Here is a 21,837-nt window from a genome sequence, read left to right on the forward strand (position 1 = left end):
GTTTTGATTCAAAAATGTGCGTTTGAGATATTTATTGTGCTGTGTTGTATTCTAACATGTAGGTTTTACTTTACAGCTCAATAAGGAGATTAGTAAGAGGCAGTAACCAGCCAGGGCCTTCACTCAGGAATTGTTATGGCTAACATGCAATACCCCAGGGCAGATGTCTGGTGGTACTCTGGTACTAAAACTTTGTGTCCAGTCCTTCCACATGACTGGACTGGAACATGTGCACTGGTGCAGTTGGTGATGCCTTTCTATGCAGTACCAAGGTCAATATTACATTTAAAAATGTAAATTCGCTATGCTCGACTATGCAGACCAGCTAACGTCACAGTAGTGTTGAGCGCTGTACTATAGGCTATATGAGATTAACCTCACAATAAGATCTGTGTTTTAAAAAAATATGAATCTCATATTTACAGATGGCTCCAGAAATAACGTTAACGTAGATATTGCAATATGGTTTGTTGAGCTGGAGTTAATTATTGAAGCTTGAAGATACCTTCATATTAAATGAACGAACCATACATTGTTGTTCTTATCATTATTATTATTATTATTATTATTACTACTAATGCTTACTATGTCTTTTATTATCATTACACTAGAGAAACCGACTCATTGTGGCTGTAAAACGTGAACATGTAGCGTATTCAATGCTTTAGTACAAGGAAATTATTAAATATTAGATATGACATTATGTGTGTTGACAATTAAGTTTATTAATCGCATAGCATTAGTTGAAGATGTTTAAAAATATTTAATTTGTCTCTTGAAAAAACTCTTAAGTAACAGTAAATTCAAAAGGACCCAAACTACACAAAACAACTAATAAGATACAGTAAGGACTGTGTTATCCAGCAATTTGCTAAGGATAACAACAAAATTATGGCATGACTTTTGTATATAAAGAAGTCTGTGACCAACACATTTTACTTTACATTCCATTAAACATTACTAATTACTGACACATCAGGGAAGTTGAGAGTTATTTCCATGCAAAATGTTACGTTTAGATTTTAAAAGGCAACATTACTTTTTGTCAGCTTTCATATTTGAATGAATTTAAGGCAATTATTATGTTACATCGTGAGAATTGCTACCAATTGACTCTACATATTGCATGAAAAACGTGATAAAAATCGTTCTTGCAGTGAGACAACCGAACAGCATGATTCTAACAGTTCAAATATATTTGAATATTGATGATATTGTTCATTCATAATCTGATTATCTTTGCAATACAAAGTGTTGAATTTCAAAAACACATTAAAATAAAAAATGTATTATATTTATAGCCCCTGAATAAACAAACACACTTCTTTCATAAATAATACTCTGCAATAGTCATGTCAAAATGTCATGTTTTATGTTTCTTGTCATTTCTGTTAGGAAAGGACATGCCTGAAGGACACGACTGCCCCACCACTCTTCCCGAGGGTCAAGAATAACATTCAAGAGGAAAAGGAAAAGCTGATGTTATGAGATTCAACACCAATACAGGAAATTCACTAAGAATGTACACCTTTATTGTGAACACTTTTCACAATAAAACAGGACCTTAATTTGTTAGCTATGCCCAGTATGCGCTCTATGATGCAGTGAGGTGGTTTGTTCTGGTCCTCATTCCTGGCAGGGAAAGACCTCTCTAACTCAGTCCTCTAGAATCGGAGGATGAAACCCTGTTTATTTGTCACATACATGAACACAGCAGAGCACACACAGTGAAATTGGTCCTCTGCATTTAACCCATCCTAGTACTAGGAGAAGTGGGCAGCTATTGTGCAGCAATGGGGAGGGGGGATTGGAGGTGTCCGGTGGCTCAAGGGTACCACAGCAGGGCCTGGGAGGTAAACTGGGACCTCCCAAAGTAACAGTCCGCTTTCCACATTTCAAGTCTGTTTGGGGACTTGAACCAGCGACCCTACGATTCCCAGTCCACGCCCCTACTGACTGAGCCACTGCTGGACACACTCTCTGGCCAAACAGGACGTCCATCACACGGAGGTTTCTCCACAAAGTCTCTGCAGCTCTCTAAACATCCACACTGTGAGAGACACAATATGAGAGAGGAAAATAGTGTAATAAATGCTTTAGGAGGAATTACTAGTATTCCTGTATTTTAATGTCAAAAAGTGTAATTTAAAAGAAGACTAGGGACCTTAAAATAAAGATTGGTCTTTCAATACATTGTTTTGATTTGATCTTTTTAATTGTTTAAATTCAACGCTACAATGCAGAAGGTAGCAGGCGCGAGTTAGATGCCGATGGGTGTGGGGGAGTTGGTGTTGGCTGCCTTTTAAATTGGATGTCTTTTTGTTTTGTTTATGTTTGCTTTTCCTTTATCTAAAATTCTTCTTTGCCATTTCCACCGTAGTTGACAATGAGTCTTTTTGTATCATATTTGTATCTTTTCCATTTATGTATATAGTGTAAAAATGTAATACAAATCTTAATGACAAAAAAAAAAATGCTGGGAAATATCTTTCATGATGTTACACACTCCGTTTCAGTAGGTGGCGGCATGCATCTTAAAGTTGGTTTGTAGTCCGCCATAAAACAAAAAGAACACAATTCTGGTCCACACTACAATTCAATAGGTGGCAGTAAAGCACCTTTAACCCTGGCTGCTATCCGCCATAAAACCAGAACATTAGAAGAAAAAGAAGAAGAGAACATATCATATTTCATTGTACCGTAATGCAGTAGAAAGAGAAAGGTTACATGATAAAGTCCAAGAGGCAGGGAAGGAGTGGGATTTAATGGGGATACTGGGAACAGAGGGAGAGGGGGTAAGAGTCACCAGGAAAGGCTCTCTTTACTTTTTTAAAAGACACAAGGCTGGTGTGTAGAATTTAAGTAAGGGTAAATGACATGATGTTACACACTTCTTTACAGTAGGTGGCGGTATGCACCTTAAAGTTGGTTGCGATCCGCCATTGAAGAAGAAGAAGAAGAAGAAGAAGAAGAAGAAGAAGAAGAGAAGTTGTCTTTAAAAGTACATAACGAGCTATTAGTAGGAATCTTTTATCTAACTTCAGTTATCCAACGACAGTTTTAAACAACTGTCTTACAGTTTACGCTGTTTGAAATGTTAATGGTAAAACAGACAGTGTGTGAACGTTTAATTTAATAGCGGTTTCATCTAAATCTATCTGGCTAACATTACACTGCCATCATACACGCCTTTACTACTGCACGATAACGCAAATCATACTGTCAGATTGTAGTTGTGCTAATAAGGCAGCGATATTACAAATACGTTTTATTCGTAAAGAGGATGTCTGAGCAGACGCTAGAGTATTTCTGGAGTCGGAGAGAAATAATGAAGAGGAACGCTGCGGAGGTCAGATGGTCGCACGCTGTCAACAGCAGGAGCCAGCTGACAGAGGCTATCACAGGTGGATACAGTGTGTAGATGTCTTTTCAATTAGTATCTTTATAAAGTCTATAGATGAATATGCACTCTGGATTTTAGTTGTTTTTTAAACGTTAAACCATACTCCGCGTATGATTCCAGTTTTTGAAGAAGCTTTGCCACCTTGCTTACTTACTTACAAATCTAAAATGTTTGCGTCTTCAGCTGTTTTGACTTCTCAGACTAAAGAGAGTAGCTATCAAGGCATCCCCCTGGGCTGTTTCAAAGAATACCAAATATCTAAGGTATGATTAAAAAATAAATCTGCATATTAATGAGAGTAATCAACCCGGGAGGGAAGGCTTATCAAAGCTCACTGGGACATGATTGATTCAAAAAATATATATATATTTACATATATTTGTCCTCCAATATGTGCTAGTAATTTGTAATGTCCATTTGTTGTTGAGACTTTCTTAAAGATACATTGATTTTAATCTGTGGTACTTTTTCAGATGCGTTTTGTTTAATGTTTAATCGGTCACATAAACAGTTGTCCACTTTGCCAGAAACACTATCTAAAACAATCATTGTTTGCAAGTTAATTCCATACTTCCTTAAAGTATGTAATATTAATTTAATATATATATTTATTATTTATTATAAAGATATTTTACTTCGTGTTGACAAAGAGTTCTTCACTAATTTCCACTCTAGGTCCCATACATATGATTGAGGCTGACATAGTCATGAGAGGACGGGATCCTAAAGAGCCCATCATGGCACATCCACCTGACACAGAGAGTGACATCACACTAAAAGAGTGGCTGGAAAAAGTGAAGGAGTGTAAAAAGGGGATAAAGCTAGACTTTAAGAGGTGAGATGCTTCATATCCCTTCTTTGTAATATGTGGTTGTCACCTTGGAGAGGCCATAGAGAGAAAAAAATAATAAAACGAGGCCACGCTTTACTAATTTGTGCGCACAAGATGTAATTTGTGGCCTTAAATTAATTTAAACATTTGCACGTTTTAATTAAATCAAAGAAAAGAGAGCTGGTGGTGGTGATGAAAAAGGAAGGGGTTCAAAGTTCTGTAAAGTTAGAAAGAAATTGACTGATTCGAACTTCGCGGATCAATTACTCATGAACATAACAAATATATATTTTTGTAATTATTGTGATTTTCTCTTTTAAACAATGTTCAATACTTTCCCTGTTACACAATGATAATGTCACATATCAAGGGTCTCATACTACTTATACTTCACCAATAGTTTTGTTTTATAATGACTTATCATTTTGGTGAATTGGGTTGCACTTCAAAGTAAAATGTTCTATTCCTTCAAAACCAGCAAAACTAGTGCCACCAGCTGAAGACTTGATATTGATATTTGAAACAAGTTTGGTTGCAAAATGATGTTGTTGCAAAGTTATTCAATAAATAAAATTTCACAATAAAAAAATCTCCACAATGCTTTCAAAGTATATTTCTATAAAACGTTCATGTAGTATGAGCATCAATGTACCATTGATGTGTGAAAGGGGTTTGGTTGCATTGTGATGTAAGCACTGTGGTGTATTCCAACAGCTTGGAGGCGGTATTATCGTCTGTCGTTCTTCTGGAAGAAGTACTGGCTCAGGCAAGCTGGCCAGTCTGGATCAACGCAGATATCCTCTATGGTCCTGGGGGAAGGGCCACACCTCTGGAACCTCAGGCATTCCTTTTTGCTGTGAGAAATCTTCCCACTCACATTGTGCTGTCTCTCGGCTGGACTACAGGATGGACTGCTGGGATAGATAATGCAGGTGATGACACATTAGTGCCACTGGCTGTGTTTATGTGAAGGTCTTGATTCTATTGATTGTAGAAGAAAACAAACAAAACACTGTTCATTTAGGAAACCTGAAAGCGAACAGAAGGCAAAGTGATTGTGAGTAGTATATGTGTATACTGTGTCACTGTATATATATTTTGTGTATACATATGTTTGCAGTTATATGCAAGCACCATTTTTGGTAACAAGGTCTTCCAGTCTGCCTTTTGTGTGTTTGTGAGTGTGCGAAGCATTGAAAGTAGAGTCCTATTATAGATTAGATTAGATTAGATTAGACTTTATTATCATTACATAATGCAAGCAGAGTGTAACAAAATTAAGAGAGTCTAACCAGAGTGCTAGTCAGTTATTTACACATCTATCAGCAGTCTGTACAAAATTAAATAAATAAATACGCTATAAAAATATCCTAGTAAGGGTATGAAGTATAAATATAAATAAATAAATACACTGAGGCGCATATGCAGTATTATATGTGCAAAAATCAACGCGCACAGGACACAACAACACTAGGCAGTGTGAGACAGCGAGGGGTTCATTGTCAGTAGTCTATCCGCTGAAGGGAAGAAACTGTGCGTGGTCCTACTGGTTCTACCCGGGAGGCTACATCGGCGTGTCACAGAGTGAGTGCCACGTAGGGGGATAAACAGTGCATGGTTGGGTTCGGAAGACTCTCTTATGATGTTCCGTGCCCTTCGCAGGCACCCACTGAGGCTATGGAGGGGAGTGGCCTGTTGATGATGCGTTGGGCGATATTCACCACCCTCTGCAGTGTTTTCTGGTCCTTAACTGTGCAGTTTCCGTACCAGGCTGAGATGCAGGTGGAGAAGATGCTCTCAATGGTACAACGGTAGAAGTTAACCAGCACCTGGGAGGATAGGTGGAGTTTGGCTAGTTTCCTCAGGAAAAAGATGCGCTTGTGAGCCTTCTTGACTAGGGCCAAGGTGTTGGTGGTCCAGGAGAGGTCCTCCGAGATGTGGACTCACAGGAACTTTAGGCAGGTGACCCGCTCAACCTCTTCTCCACTAAGATGGAGCAGGGAATGCGTGCCATATTTGTTCCTACGGAAGCCCATAATGACCTCATTTGTCCTCTTGGTGTTCACTGCCAGGTTGTTGTTAGCGCACCACTCAGACACTGCAAGCTTAACGATGGTGTTTGAGCCATGTACAGGTTTGCAGTCGTGTGAGAAGAGTGAGTAAAGGAGGGGACTTAATACGCAGCCCTGCGGGGGACCAGTGTTAAGGATGAGAGTTGAGGATGTGAGTTTGTCTACTCTAACATGCTGGGGTCTGTTTGTAAGAAAGTCCAGTATCCATTTGCAGAGGGAGGGGTCGATGCCAAGGTCACTGAGCTTGGTGATCTGTTTGGAAGGAATGAGGGTGTTAAATGCCGAGCTAAAGTCAATGAACAGGAATCGTACGTAGGTGTTGCTCTGATCCAGATGGTAGAGGGCAGGGTGTAGTGCTGCGGAAATGGCGTCGTCCGTACTCCTGTTCTGACGATAGGCAAACTGGTAGGGGTCAAGTGTGGATGGGAGGCGTGATTTAAGCTAAGCTAGGACTAACTTCTCGAAGCACTTCATGATGGTTGATGTAAGTGCCACAGGTCGGTAATCGTTAAGGGTTGTTGGAGAGGCATGTTTGGGAACAGGCACAATGGAGGTGTGTTTGAAGCACGTGGGGACTTTTGCTTGGGCCAAAGACAGGTTGAAGATGTCAGTCAGGACCCCGGCACAAGAGCTGAGTACAGGTCCGGGGATGCAATCGGGGCCAGCAGCCTTACGCGTGTTTATCCTGCTCAGTTCAGCATGCACATCTGTGGGCGAGAGTGTGAGGGGCAGATGGTTTGCAGGGAGAGTGGCCCTAGTGCAGGGCTATTCAATTACAAATTCAGTTGGGCCAGATTTTATAACTACAAAATTCAGCTGGGCCAGACATTCAGCAGCCTGTAAAAAGCTGGTAATGACACATTTTAAACCAACACATATTACTGCGATGAAAAACATGCAATTTTTATTCATCGTTCAACTAACAAAGGCACATCAGAAAGTGCATAAAAACACTATAAATTGGCATAAATTTAACAGAATCTAAGAGAGTCCAAATAATTTTTTTCGCTTGAAAACAAACATCTCAAAGTGCATAAAAAAACAAAAAGTGCAGAGTTGTAGCATTACATTTTTTTGCTTTAGAAGTAAAATATTCAGGTTATTTTTTGAAACAGGCACATCACAAAGTGCATTTAACTGAATACAACAATAGCAGTCTAAATAAATGTCTTCAAACAAAATAAATTAGGATCACAAATTGCATTAACAAACAGAGCTAAAGAGCTCCAATGTAACAAAAAGAGGTATTACTGTAGCAATACTATTTTTTTCATTTTTCGAGGAATAACAAAAAAATCACAAGTTTTGGTCACATTTGCAGGCCTGATAGCTTTCAGGCGCCACGCCGGATGTCCGACTCACCGACGTGTCTGCGAAAAAAGAAAAAAAAAAAAAAACAGTTTTGCGTGATCTGAGACTTCACTAGATCTAAGAGGCGCAGCTTTCACTCTAAACCAGTCTTTCTCAAAGAGTGGTGGTCCGCGGACCACTGGTGGTCCGTGAGCGACCCCTAGTGGTCCGTGAGTATTTTGGTAAAATGTCACATTTGAAATTAATATATTATAAGTTTAAAGTGTTTCTCAAATTGTCTTAAAATGACTAGTATAGAGTGTAGCATAGATGTAGCGTAGCTACGTAGGTTCGTAGCTACGTACGTTACGATCTTACGTCATAAATGATTTGCGCAGTCAATTTGAGCTGTCAGCTGACAAGATGGATCGATGGCTAAAGACAGGGTCAGTTAAAAGAAAATTAAATGACAAATCTGACGTGACAGTCAAGGTGCATCGTCCTGATGCAGGAGATCCAGCAACTACAAGTGGTTCAGCCGCAGCGACAAGTGATTTTGTGTGCATTACTGAGTCCCAGGAGAGCGGTTCGCCGTCTAACCACCAACCGGCTGAAAGCTGTGAAACTCGGCTTGATCGCGGAAAGTCCAGCGCTAAAGTGAAGAGAAAACATCACAGCGACTACATAAAATTCGGATTTTTCTGGACTGGAGATGAAGAGGATCCCAATCCACATTGTGTTTTGTGCTACGAGTCGTTGGCTAACGAGGCTATGAAACCCGCTAAGCTCAAGCGTCATTTTGAGAGCAAACACAAGGATTACATCGGGAAACCTTTAGTATTGTTTGAGAGAAAACGTGATGAACTTAAAAAACACATGACGAAGGCGCCCTCACATTTTTTTGCGACGGGGGAAAATGCGAAGGCTACAGAGGCATCATACAGGGTATCCCTTCTCATCGCCTCAAATCAGTATTGGACGAGTCTGTGAAAATTGTTAATACAATAAAAACCAAAGCACTGAACACACGTCTTTTTAAAGCTCTGTGTGATGAAATGGGAAGTGAACACACAAAACTGCTTTTCCATACTGAAGTTTGCTGGCTGTCGCGTGGGAAAGTTCTCACCCGTCTATTTGAACTGCGTGATGAGGTGATGTTATTCTTGCATCATACTGATGAACTGTATGACAGACTGCATGATTTCCAGTGGCTCTCAAAATTGGCATACCTGGCCGACGTCTTTAGCGCACTCAATGCTTTGAACTTAGTGCTGCAGGGAAAAGCCGTCACCGCCTTCGATGTGCAGGACAAAATTAAAGCCGCATGCCTCAAGATGGAATTGCACAGTTGCAGCCTTCAAGGAACATCTGCAAGGCCTTCACTTTCAGCTGGGAAGATATTTCCCAGAACTAGATGCAGGCTATGAGTGGATCAGGAATCCATTTGGGGACAAAACGCACATCGAACACGTCAGTTCCAAGCTCCCATCAAGACAGGTTGACAGCCTTGTAGACATCGCATCTGATGGGACACTGAGGACGACTTTCAGAGAGAAAAGCTTGACAGACTTTTGGGTCCACGTCCAGCCTGAGCACCTAGAGCTGGCTGACGTTGCTCTGAAACTGTTGATGCCGTTTCCAACCACCTACAACTGTGAAGTTGGTTTTTCTACACTTGTTGGTCTGAAAACAAAGCAGCGTAACAGGATCAATGTGGACTGTGATATGAGACTAAAACTCTCCAGTTTGGATCCAGACATTGTTTCACTGATGTCTCAGCACAAGCAGCACCATTCCTCCCATTAGGTAGCAACAGAGACACGCAGTGTATGAGTGAGTAAACAATGCTATTTGTAAATGTAACAGTGTAAATAATTACCTTGTGTTTCTTGTTAAAGTCTTGTTAAACTTGGGCCTGCAACCATAGTTTTACTGTATTTTATTTTTGAAAATACACAGCAGAAGTTTGTGTCGTACTAAATGCGGTGCATTTTGCGTATCTCTCTGTTCGCTCGGACATAAACTCAGTAATAAATGTTTCATATGATGTGTAAAATCTATCAGCATTTACCGTTTAAATTGCATGTGAACGAACTGCTTGTAGAATCCGTAGTTGTATTTGTATTGTTGATTTAATGTGTGAACGAGCGATATAGAGAAGGTCACATAAAGCTGTTATTATTAGGCTGTAATTTGTAATATACTGTTGGAGTAGTAAGCAGGCCTATTGTATTTATTCTAGTTTATATTTAGTTATATTTGATTTATATTTAGTTATATTTAGTGTATTTTTCTTCCTTCTTTGTATTGAACTGTTGCACCTCAATTCCCCTCAGGATTAATAAAGCTTCTTGAATCTTGAATCTTGTTTTGGGATATTGGGGGAGTTAGGTGGTCCGTGAGTATTTTTTTATTGGTTAAGTGGTGCTTGGTCTGAAAAAGTTTGAGAAACACTGGTTTAAAAGAAAACAAAGTGAAGCTCCTCATATACGTTTTAAAAGGAGTATTTAATAAAATGATGCCGCAGTAGGTTTTACAAAAGTTTCACAGCTGTGACTCAATCAGTGTGCGAACTATACCACGGTGTCCGGGGGAGCCGGATTTTTTTTTTTTTTTGAGGGGGGGGGGATTCTGATCTGTGACATAGGCCTGTCAGAGAGAGAGAGAGAGAGAGAGAGAGAGAGATTAGACGCTGCATGGTATTTTTGGCATTTTTTTCAACACAGCAAAATTCAGTTAAGCGGGTCTTACCTAACACAAAAGCGACCACAGCGGTCTGGGCTCAGTTGCTTTTGCTCTAGGTCCACTAGCCCATGATGTGGACAGACGATGACCCGACTTCAGCCAAGATGTAATGAAGGGCGTTGGATCGAATCTCTCCAGTGGAGGTCCATTAAGGTCCACGAAAAGTAGTGAGGAGGTGCTGGCTTCACGCAGTCTATTGCGAGTCTTACTGTCCGTGTCATTCATAGCTGAAAAGCCCCACTCGCACTCCGATGAAGTGGGCAGGTAAGTTCTGCTTGCAATGGACAGTTTCTCCAGCGTTTTGCCTGGTGCAGGTGCAGCATCTTGTAACTTCCAGTCGCGAAGCTCCTGTACTGCTTCACTAGCAGATTCACCGAGTTCTTTCGCAAGGGCCCGTATTTCTTTTTCCCCATACATTATAAGTGCGTTGCGGTCCTGTGGCCAAAAGCGCTTGTTGAGGGGTTTGAGCATATTGACAAGATCTGACTCTGGCATTCGCTTCTTAAGATTGTCGATCACAGACTGATAGAACTGACCCCTTTTAATTTTGCCGCTGCACTCCACTAGCTCCACACCTTTGAACAGTCTTTGTGTTATGCGGTCCTCGGCCTTCTGTGCTGATTTACCTCCACACTCTTTCAAAGCAGAAAGTACATCGATGCACTGCTGAATCTGACAATTCGCGCTCACTATGTCGATGTCTCTTTGCTGCAACCTTAGTGACAGGGCCTGAAGCTCACGAAGCATGTCTTTCATGCAAGCCAGATCGGCTACAAATCCAGCGTTTGAGAGTTGTTTATGGAGCCCTAGGAATTTCTTCCTTTCCGTGTCATTAGGAGATGGATCCTCACTTGCGATTTTGAAGTGTCTTGCTAAAGCAGGGTAGTTGTTCCAGACGGCCTTAACAGTTCTAAAACTGCTTGACACCCACCTGATGGTAAAAATCTGCCCGATTTTTAAAAGCTGCATATTCAACTCCGCTGCTGCCTCCTCCAGGAGTCTCGCATTCTTTGTGGACTGATTGTACAAACTGTACAACTTTGAAACAAAAATTTCGAAGTGGTTACATCCAGCAACAAGTTTAAGAGAGTCATGGACTGCCAATTCTAGCCGGTGACAAAGACAATGTATAGACTGGATTTTGGGGAAGTCCTGTTTTAGGCGAGCAATGACCCCACTGTTTTTGCCAGTGAGGACAGACGCGCCGTCAGTGGCTATGCTGATGAGATTGTTAGACAAAAACTAGTCATCAAAACCTGCAACACGTAGAGCCTCTCTCAGGCTGTTGTAGATGGACTCGGCGTCTGTGCCCTCGACTAACTCTTTGAGGCCTAAAAACACATTATCCACATCTCCCTTTCCTGTCACGTCACATCTCACATATACAATCATATATGCACGTCCCCGCACAGTGCTCTCATCAATAGTGATGCTTATTTTTGACTGGGCCTTTTTAACATTACATACAAACTTTTTCTGCATTTCGAGTGCAATGTGGCCAATAATCTCAGCACAGGATTTGTCGGATCTGTGTACAGCGCCTACCTTTGCCCCATTGATCTCTTGAAGCTGCATGACAGGTGGGAGTTTTTTAAATGCCATCCTTTCCTTTGCTATCATATACGCAGATCGGAAAGCATTGGACGTTTCCTCCAGCAACTTTCCGTTGATTGCGAGAATCTGGTTCGGCAGTATTGCTTGTTTTCTTGTTTCTGCCAGTTCAACTGCCCTGTTGTGCGCCACACTATCCCGATGCTTGTAGATTTTCTTACGCAAGTTGTTCTTAGTTTTACTGGATACGTCCCCGTTCATCCATTCTTCTGATAAGTGCACTCCACCTTTATCAGGACTGAGGAGAAGGCTTTTAGCATCCCTGCAGAGAGTACAGCCTATGGATCCATCCTTGGAGAATAGCCATGGGAGGCGTGTGATCCACTCACTCCACTGTTGGCTGGTCCAGCCATCCGGCAGCCGCCGGACCACCGCAGCAACTTCACCCCCCCGATCTCGAGCAGCAGGCAGGGAGGAAGAGGAAGCACAAGTGGGGTGGTCATCAGCAACATCATCATCTTCTTCCATATCTCCTTCGACCTCTACTATGGTAATTGTAGTCATCACGTTAGAAGCCTCTTCTCTTGGCTCATCTTCTTGTGTCTCTTCAGCACACAAGTTATCTTTAACTGTCAAGTTAGCACTAGCAGCACTGACATTAGCTCCCTCCTCTCTCGGTACTGTTGTAACAGCAGTCACAAAGGATGTGCTTCCACCAGCTACATTCGTTTGGTCTTCTTTATCAAGTTGTTTGGCAGTCTTTTTAAAGAAATTGCCCAGTGTAAGTTGTTGTTTTTTTCTTTTCAACATACTGTCAGCAGCAGCAACAATACCTTGTAAACATGTAGTGCTACAGTAAATAAACGATCACGTGAGTGAATTGGTAGTGGGCGGAGCTGCAAACAGCGGCAAGCAGGCGACACTTTTTTCATGAATCATAAACTCTAAATTGATAGTTTTCACGTGACGTCAGAATGCACGTTGGAGTGCAAGAAAAGCTTTCCACAGCTGTCAGCCACTGGAATTAACGAACCGATTACCTTTCATTCAAAATCACTTAATATCTCTTTGCTTAACATTGTCTGAATAAGGTAGTACAATGCAAGACAGTTGTTGCTCGGTTGATTGTTCAAATCGGCTAAGAGACAAGTCCGGACGATGTTTTTATCGCATAGGCTACCAGCAGATAAAGAAAACTCAGACGATGCTCCTACCCCAGAAAAGCTTCCAAAGTCAAAACAACCCTCAAAGTATGTGTCTTTGCAGTGATCGTTTTATCAAATGGTAAGTTCACCTTATGTAATTAAAATACTTAAACCACCGTCACCGTGTTATGAATCGTGTAGTTTCATAGACTGGCTGAATATCGCAAATTGCGGGTGAGAGTTATCTAGCTCAGAGGATGCTATGCTTTCCCAGGATAACAGTAGGCTAACCTAGTTCAGCCTACACTTTACCAGTTAGCTGCTGAAGCTTGTTTTGAGACAGAGGGCTGATTTGTAAGAAAATAATTATTTGCAAATTCAACTATTCACGTGTATACTTTGAGGGCTGCCAAACTTTGATGGCATCTCCGAAGGCAGGGGTCACGTCTTATTGACTGTAACCACAACCTGGTTTTTTTTCTGCTGCTGATATGCCTAGTCCTGGCTTGTCTCCTCGCCGATTTGAACAACCAACCGAACAACAACTGTCTTGCATTGTATTACTCAGTCAGAACACATTAAGGTAGAGATATTCATTGATTTTGAATGAAAGGTAATCGGTGATCCTAGGTAAATTCCGGTGGTAGAACTAGACAGCTATCGAATGCCTTTCTTGCCCGCCAACTGGGCATTTTGACGTCATACAGCCTGACAACTATGAATAGAATTTTATTTCACTTATTTTACACCTTTGAAAAAAACATTACCCAAAATGGCATTTATTTGGTCATCATATCAATATTTAAGAGAGCTCCCCTAAAATTTCGCAAACCATGTTCCCAGGGGAGCTCATGTCACCACTAGGGGAGCTATAGCTCCCCCTGCTCCCCTCCAGTTCGCACCCTGGACTCAATAGCTCGGAACACGCTTCCACAGGCCACAGATGAGTAGGAGCTCATAAGTAATTAGCTATCTGGCGGTCTGCGGACAAAAGAGATCGATTTTACAATACAAACATCTTTTATGCTACTATCCTTTTCCGGTCATAAAAATAAACAACTTCAGAATAAGACGAGCTCCGGTCTCGTCTTCTCTCATTGTCGTCACATGGGTGTTTCCCGGTCTCTTCTATTGGCTGATGTCATCGGGGGGGCGGTTCCTCCTATGACGTGACCGCCGCCATCTTGTTAGCGTAATCATGAAGCTTCCACGTACGATATTCTATTATGCAATCCTTCTGAGGTTTATTAGTTATTAAACACGCAATAGTATCATTGCAGCATCAATGAGTGGGAGGTAGAGGCGTTGTGTTTAGTATGTAACTCCACGCGTCTTTCTCCCTCTACTCATATATACAATACAATATTAGTTACATGCTATCTGAGGCTAAAAACAACATCCGGTTACAAAATAAACTGTTTAAAAGTAAAACGGTTTTCAGAATAAGACAGTGTTGTAGTTACACATAATATTGATTATTATTTCTTACACTAGGAAGGACAACCCTAATATACTGGATATATCAGGAGACACTGTTCACATGGTGTCCAATGCTGTTAAGGCCCTTGTGACACCGTTTGGCTCAGAGGTGGAACATTTTTGCTCTCATATTTATTATGATATAGAGAAGTCACCTAAACAGAAGGAGATTTTTGCACAGTTTCAAAGTTTACTCCATCTGCCCCCCAAGAGCTTGATAAGGCCCATCAGTAACAGATTCATTCAAATGCTGGAGGTATGCAACAGGGTGACTGAGCTCCTGGATGTGCGTGTGGTGCACTATTACCATGTACTGGATCCAAATGAAGAACACAATACAGGTAATGCAAATCATTTTAATAATAACAAATTTAGTGTCTTGTTTTTTTATTTTATTTTATAGTTTTAACCCTTGTGGGATGTAGGCCTAATGATGCACCATCTTTTATCAGTTTAGAATGGCTAGGTGTTATTCAGGAAGTAGCAAATTAGCAGCATATTAAGGTGTCTATACAAAAAATTTGTGTGTGTGTGTGTGTGTGTGTGTGTGTGTGTGTGTGTGTGTGTGTGTGTGTGTGTGTGTGTGTGTGTGTGTGTGTGTGTGTGTGTGTGTGTGTGTGTGTGTGTGTGTGTGTGTGTGTGTGTGTGTGTGTGTGTGTGTGTGTGTGTCGTGTGTCGTGTGTTCATGCCCATGCCATGCCCTTTGGTCAATGGTTAGGCTACTAATCAATTCTTAGTTTACTTTGGAGTATTATTGCCACCTACTGACCTTTCTTGGTATGGCTGTAGTATCTGTAGTCTCAGTATGCTATACAAGCAACAAGTACGCAGGTAAGTGACTACTTAAAAGCAAGAATGGAATACTGATCAGGCTTACCAGGCCCAGGGTCCCAAGAGCTCTGGTGCTCTACACAAAGATGCTACTTTAACATAGGCTTAATATTGGGTTTGTTCATTTCATGTCTGAATGTTGTCCATTTATTTCCACAAAATTCACCAGAATCTATCATCTAACTATTCATCAAATGTTGACAATAATGTTGGATCAGGGCATATATCTGGGCTTAGGGGCCAACAAGTTATGTGCTAAAAGTGTGTCGCATATATGTTGTAGCAACATAGGACCACCGCTACTAGATGCACTTAAAAGAAACGCGCTGCGGTGTGGCTTGGTGGTTTCTATGCAACGCGGAGTGTTGCGTTCATGGTCCATACTAGTGTAAGAATTTGGTCAAGGCACATTCATGGTCTGTACTAGTGTAGGAATTTGGCCACGGCAGGCTGGGCCAATCGGGAGTTGGTTCCGGGCCGCATCTAGCCCGCGGGCCTGCATTTTAATAGGCCTGCCCTAGTGGCTACCTCGTGATTGACCCTGTCAAAGCGGGCATAGAAATAGTTTAGCTCGTCTGGAAGAGAGGGGTCAATGGACGGGGGGGAGGTGTGGTTGGGTTTGAAGTCTGTGATGGTCTGTAACCCCTGCCAAATGTGTCAGGGGTCAAAGGTGTTAAAGTGCTCCTCAACCTTTAGCTTGTGGCAGTGCTTCGCCTTTTTGATGCCCCGTTTCAGCTCAGCCCTGGCTAGACTTTTGTCCTGCACATCTCCTGACCTGAAGGCGGTGTCACATGCTTTCAGAAGTTTCCACGGGTTCTGATTAGGGAAGATTTTAATCTGTTTGGTGGTGTGGCATCATTGATGTGGGTGTTGATGCAATCCAAAACAGAAGAGGTCTATGCGTCAATGTCTATTTGGGAATCCATAGTGTTAATTACAGTCAGGGGCTGGCTTTCCTCATCCAAAAACCATTGATGGTAGGCTTTACCTTTATCCAACACTGAGAACACTGAGCTGCGAGTGAGAGAGTCGAGCATGTCTTGGATCCTGGGGATGGGATGGCGGTCAGGGACTGATTTTCTGTTCGGCTCACTGTAATCACAACAGTCTTAAGTACCATCCTTCTTTCGTACACATACCACTGGTGAGGAATATGGTGAACGTCACGTGAGTTATCCAGCATCAATTCAGGAGGTCCTGCTGATATCCTTTGACTTCCTGGTGTAAAAGCTTTAGAACTGACATACAGTATGTGTTTTCTTTACAGGAGTGGTGTTCATTTAGCGTGATATGAGGCTTTAAAGGGGGGATTGAACCTTTGTCATCTTCATTGTAGGCAAATGCATGACACTAGTGACCAATACCTTTGTGCTGGTTCAGGGTAATGTCCTGCTTATTAGTGTTTTCTATGGGGATTGACACATAACCTGACCAATCATTGGGGACTGTGATGAGACCCTCCTCCACAGTGACACCCTCTGGTAGTGTAGGGTCTTCACTCGGGACTAAAAGAAGGTCCTGACCTTTGAACTGGGCCCCCACATTAGATTTTACATGGACAATAGTGACCTTTTCAGCAACTAATTTGATACTTCCTTTCTCTATATGCACGAGGCTTACATTTACTTCATCATCTGAGGTCTGGAGTACTTTGCAGCTTTACATGTGACTGAGAAAGCTGTACAAGCTGTTTGAATGGAACCTGACTTTGAGTTCTACATTGCCCCTTCCCCTTAAACTTCATCAATCACATTGTAGCCAACTACGGGCTGTTCTGCTACGTTTGGGTCGCTAGACACCCGAATGGGAACTAACAGCAGCTCTACCAATGCTGAGTCTTTGCCTTGACTAAATTCCACTTCCACCCAACCCAGAAAGGGGATATGTGTCTGATTAGCAGCTTTCTCTATCAGTGTATCTGTCTCTAACAATTCTTTTGAAGTCCTCACATCATGATGGGGTAAGTATTTGGGAATCACTTAAGTGACCGAGGCATCATTCAACCAACCTGAACAACATGGAGCAGATCCGCAGAGATCATGGTCAGAAATCCAATCCAAGGGTGCTTAAATACTAATGCAAGCAGCTTTTTTCAGTTTTCTATTTTCTTTAAAAACTTTCCTGATGAATTATTATTTTTGGCATTAAAAATATACTGTTAAAACATAGGAGGTTGCTATAAAAATACTGATAAGTACCTAATAAAGTAAAGTCTTGAGTTTTACTGCACTGTCTGTTTATTGGTGACGTGCATTGCAACTGTGTGGCCCAAACTCACATGAGTTATTATGAGTGTTTTCATCATTAGATCTTTATAGCACAGATAAATAAAATATACTAGAACATAGTTACATCTCAAATAAAATGCCTATTGATGTTTGTTTTGTTTTTTCAGGTTACAGCTGGAGTATGGTGCGTGAGATGGAGGAGATTTGTAGAGATCTTAAACATCCAGTAACATTCCCAGTGCGTGCAGCTTTGCTGGCCCAATCGCTCTCGCAGCTCACATGGCTACTGCAGCAGTCACACAGGTGATCATCAACACAGTGACACATTGCAATCACATCAGTATTACTTTCTGTGTAGTCCTACCGATGGACTCTTACATTCACACTAACACTTTTCTGTTCTGTCACAATGCCTTCTTCAAACAAAATTTTGGGCAATATCACTCTGCCATTTTTTATCATAAATATGGCCATTTTATGAAAATCCTGAAACAAAGGCTTAACATGGCCAGTATTAAACATTGTGTTTTGGTTAGGTGGCTTTTCAAATGTTAAAGTTTTGAAAGTATGTTCTCAGAAGAGTGGCTCAGAACATCGTGAGGAAGTATATGGCAGCCACGACCATGCTCTATTATGCCATAATATGTTCCATTAAATGTTGGGTCGATACCAAATCATTTCAGAGATTTGACAGGAAATGTGAACTTTTTCAGCCCGTCGAAACTTGATTTAGGTTAAGATTAGGAGACTTAGGTTTAGATTAGGAGACTTTTTTATATATATATATATATACCGTAATTTCCGGACTATTAAGTGCACCTGAATATAAGCCGCACCCACTGAATTTTTAAAAAATATGTATTTTGTACATAAATAAGCCGCACATGTCTATAAGCCGCAGGTGCCTACCGGTATTTCCTTTTCCAACTGCCAGATCAATCGCCTTCAACTTGAAAGCTGCATCATATGCATTTCTCCGTTTCTTTGCCATGATGAGGGTGACAAAATGACTACCGTAATCAGAATGATGGGAAGTTTGAGCACGCTCGATTTTATATATATATATATACAGTGGGGCAAAAAAGTATTTAGTCAGCCACCAATTGTGCAAGTTCTCCCATTTAAAAAGATGAGAGAGGCCTGTAATTTTTATCATAGGTATACCTCAACTATGAGAGACAGAATGAGAAAAGAAAATCCAGAAAATCACATTGAAGGATTTTTAATGAATTTATTTTCAAATTATTGTGGAAAATAAGTATTTGGTCAATAACAAAAGTTCATCTCAATACTTTGTTATATACCCTTTGTTGGCAATGACAGAGGTCAAACGTTTTCTGTAAGTCTTCACAAGGTTTTCACACACTGTTGCTGGTATTTTGGCCCATTCCTCCATGCAGATCTCCTCTAAAGCAGTGATGTTTTGGGGCTGTCGCTGGGCAACACGGACTTTCAACTCCCTCCAAAGATTTTCTATTGGGTTGAGATCTGGAGACTGGCTAGGCCACTCCAGGACCTTGAAATGCTTCTTACGAAGCCACTCCTTCGTTGCCCTGGCGGTGTGTTTGGGATCATGTCATGCTGAAAGACCCAGCCACGCTTCATCTTCAGTGCCTTGCTGATGGAAGGAGGTTTTCACTCAAAATCTCACGATACATGGCCCCATTCATTCTTTCCTTTACACGGATCAGTCGTCCTGGTCCCTTTGCAGAAAAACAGCCCCAAAGCATGATGTTTCCACCCCCATGCTACACAGTAGGTATGGTGTTCTTTGGATGCAACTCTGCATTCTTTCTCCTCCAAACATGATGAGTTGAGTTTTTACCAAAAATTTATATTTTGGTTTCATCTGACCATATGACATTCTCCCAATCCTCTTCTGGATCATCCAAATGCCCTCTAGCAAACTTCAGACGGGCCTGGACATGTACTGGCTTAAGCAGGGGGACACGTCTGGAACTGCAGGATTTAAGTCCCTGGCGGCGTAGTGTGTTACTGATGGTAGCCTCTGTTACTTTGGTCCCAGCTCTCTGCAGGTCATTCACTAAGTCCCCCCGTGTGGTTCTGGGATTTTTGCTCACCGTTCTTGTGATCATTTTGACCCCACGGGGTGAGATCTCAGGGTTTCCCCCAGAAAATGTGTTAGTCAAGGTGGTGACCGGGGGGGGCGACGTACTCATCTCCGGGGGGGGGGGGGGGTTTCACCGTTGCGTCGCAAGCACATCACCGAGGGGAATAAAATGCAGACTTTGATTACAACTTTGAGAACAACTATTTATTAAACATTAAACAACAAAATAATACAATATCTTATCTCTTACAATAAATAAAAAATCTTTAGCTTTTAAAATTATAAATAAAGGGTTAAACATGATGATTTTGCTATTAGAACTGCAAAACATAAATTATTCAACAAGGTCACTAATGGCAGAGCTGACAAGTGGCATCACTACAAGCAATCCTCCTTGGTTTGCTGAAAAAAATCTCAAGGGCCCTGCTGTACTGTAGGTCTTTCACCTGCGGACCATTGATGCTCATTTTCATGCAGGCTGTCAGACTGTTGCCCTGCAGCCTGTTTCTTAGGTCTGTCTTGATCTATAGACAGTGAATTAACTGAAGTTTAGATTATTTTATACTTTTGTATAATATTTACAATTTTGATAGAATCTAAGATTGAGAGATGATAATGGACTTACCCTATTCATCGCCGAGAAATCCCTCTCACAATTCACACTGGAGACTGGTATTGTTAGGGCGATTGCAGAGAGGAGGGACAGGTTTGGGTAGAGTAGATGGAGCTCATCATACCCAGATGCCATTGCTGTCATGATCTCCAGCTGGGACTTGTCCTGATGGATGAGAACATTGGTCAATGACAGATGCATGAACTCACATAAACAACTTAAGTTGTGTTAATGACTATCACTCACTTTCAGTATTACGGTTGTTATTAGGACTTTGTAGCTCTGCCACTCTTGGAGAAGTGCCATCTCACTGATGGGAGGGAACTGCTTGGCCAGCAGTTGTAGATCTGAGATGGCACGACTCTCATCAGCTTGTGGTCCTTGTGGTCCCAGGGAACTAAAGGCACCAAGAATCCCAAGCTGCTGGAACCTCAGCTCCAGGTGCTCAATGAGTCCGTCAATGTAAGGCTCCATGAACTATTAACATTAGATGTAAGAGAAAATTCAAATTTAGGCCCTAATATTTCAGGCTCGTTATTATTGTTTATTCATTCTTAAGCTTGCTTACTTGTGTCTGAAAACGTGCCCATAAGGTGTCGGTGGGAAGAGCTGTCCCACGCCTCACCCTGTCTTCTTCGGCACTGATGTTCAGATTGGCCACCTTCTCTTCAACCTGAGCTAGAAAGGAGCCCTCGGGTTGCCATTCACCTGCTGCTTTAATTATTCTCAATGTCTCAATGGTAACAGGAACCTATTATAGACATGCAAATTAAACATTATTTTACATTTGCAAAGGAAAACTGACATGCATTAAATAAAGATCAATGTGACATCACAACTTACATGGTTCTTGATTGCCATGAAATTGATATCTTCCTTCTGGAACAATTTTGAAAGCTGCGCCAGGTAGGGCAGGATGTCCGATTGCAGGTGGACAGCTGCAACGAATCTGTAAGTTGCACAGTAGGTGTACAACCCCCGTGCCACAGGGTCCTTTTTTAATTCTGCCTCCTCAGCTAGTGTAGCAAGCACTGCAGGTAAATTTCTTTGAAGATTTGAAATGGCCTTCTCTTGTGATATCCACCTAGTGTCCTTAACCTCCTGGGGTGGGGGATAGAGCAATTAATTTAATTCAATATTATTTATCTAAGGAATTTGATGCACTTCACTTCAAACACTTCATGTTTTCACTTACTGTGACTTTCAGGTCTTCTACTCCAAGCACACTTGCAGCTGCTTTTAGAGCGCTGGTGCGGTTTGCACTATTCCTAAAATAAAGGTGCAGGTCTTGTAGGTGCTTTCTGAATATTTTCATATATGGCACTTCATCTGCTGCATCTTTACATGCTAGTGCAAGGCGATGAGCAGCACAGTGCACTGACACTAATCCTGGCCAGGAGTCAGTCAGCAATTTTGCTGTGCCGTTCCTTCTTCCTAAAATAAAAGTAAAACAAAAAGGTTTTAGATCAAGGCAACCTATTCGTTTCGACATTAACTTAACCGTCCTTTTTCCTATACTTTACCGGTCATCACTGCGGCTCCATCTGTGCCAAGGCCAAAGATGCGGTCCTGAGGTA

At 41.5% G+C, this 21,837-nt stretch overlaps 2 protein-coding genes across 3 annotated transcripts; one reads left to right on the forward strand and one right to left on the reverse strand.

Moving 5' to 3' along the window:
• The first annotated feature begins 2,723 nt into the window (after positions 1-2,723).
• fam151b (family with sequence similarity 151 member B) lies at positions 2,724-18,601 on the forward strand. 2 transcript variants are annotated; one of them, XM_063904727.1, is made up of 4 exons: positions 2,724-3,413; positions 4,079-4,238; positions 4,950-5,167; positions 17,744-18,601. In XM_063904727.1, exons 1-4 carry the CDS (start codon positions 3,284-3,286, stop codon positions 17,881-17,883), a joined length of 648 nt encoding a protein of 215 aa, XP_063760797.1. In that variant the 5' UTR covers positions 2,724-3,283; the 3' UTR covers positions 17,884-18,601. The 2 variants fall into 2 exon arrangements, with proteins under 2 accessions (XP_063760797.1, XP_063760798.1); XM_063904728.1 differs by having other exon boundaries at positions 2,735-3,404; positions 17,744-18,579.
• Positions 18,602-18,829: 228 nt separating this feature from the next.
• On the reverse strand, positions 18,830-21,312 carry LOC134878586 (zinc finger protein 862-like). The gene is made up of 5 exons (XM_063904726.1): positions 21,104-21,312; positions 20,829-21,011; positions 20,507-20,737; positions 20,273-20,425; positions 18,830-20,171 (listed from the first exon to the last, which is right to left on the reverse strand). Exons 1-5 carry the CDS (start codon positions 21,119-21,121, stop codon positions 19,998-20,000), a joined length of 759 nt encoding a protein of 252 aa, XP_063760796.1. The 5' UTR covers positions 21,122-21,312; the 3' UTR covers positions 18,830-19,997.
• Between the last annotated feature and the right edge of the window lie 525 nt (positions 21,313-21,837).

The sequence above is a fragment of the Eleginops maclovinus genome, chromosome 16 (genome assembly GCF_036324505.1).
Source record: "Eleginops maclovinus isolate JMC-PN-2008 ecotype Puerto Natales chromosome 16, JC_Emac_rtc_rv5, whole genome shotgun sequence".
NCBI lineage: Eukaryota > Metazoa > Chordata > Actinopteri > Perciformes > Eleginopidae > Eleginops > Eleginops maclovinus.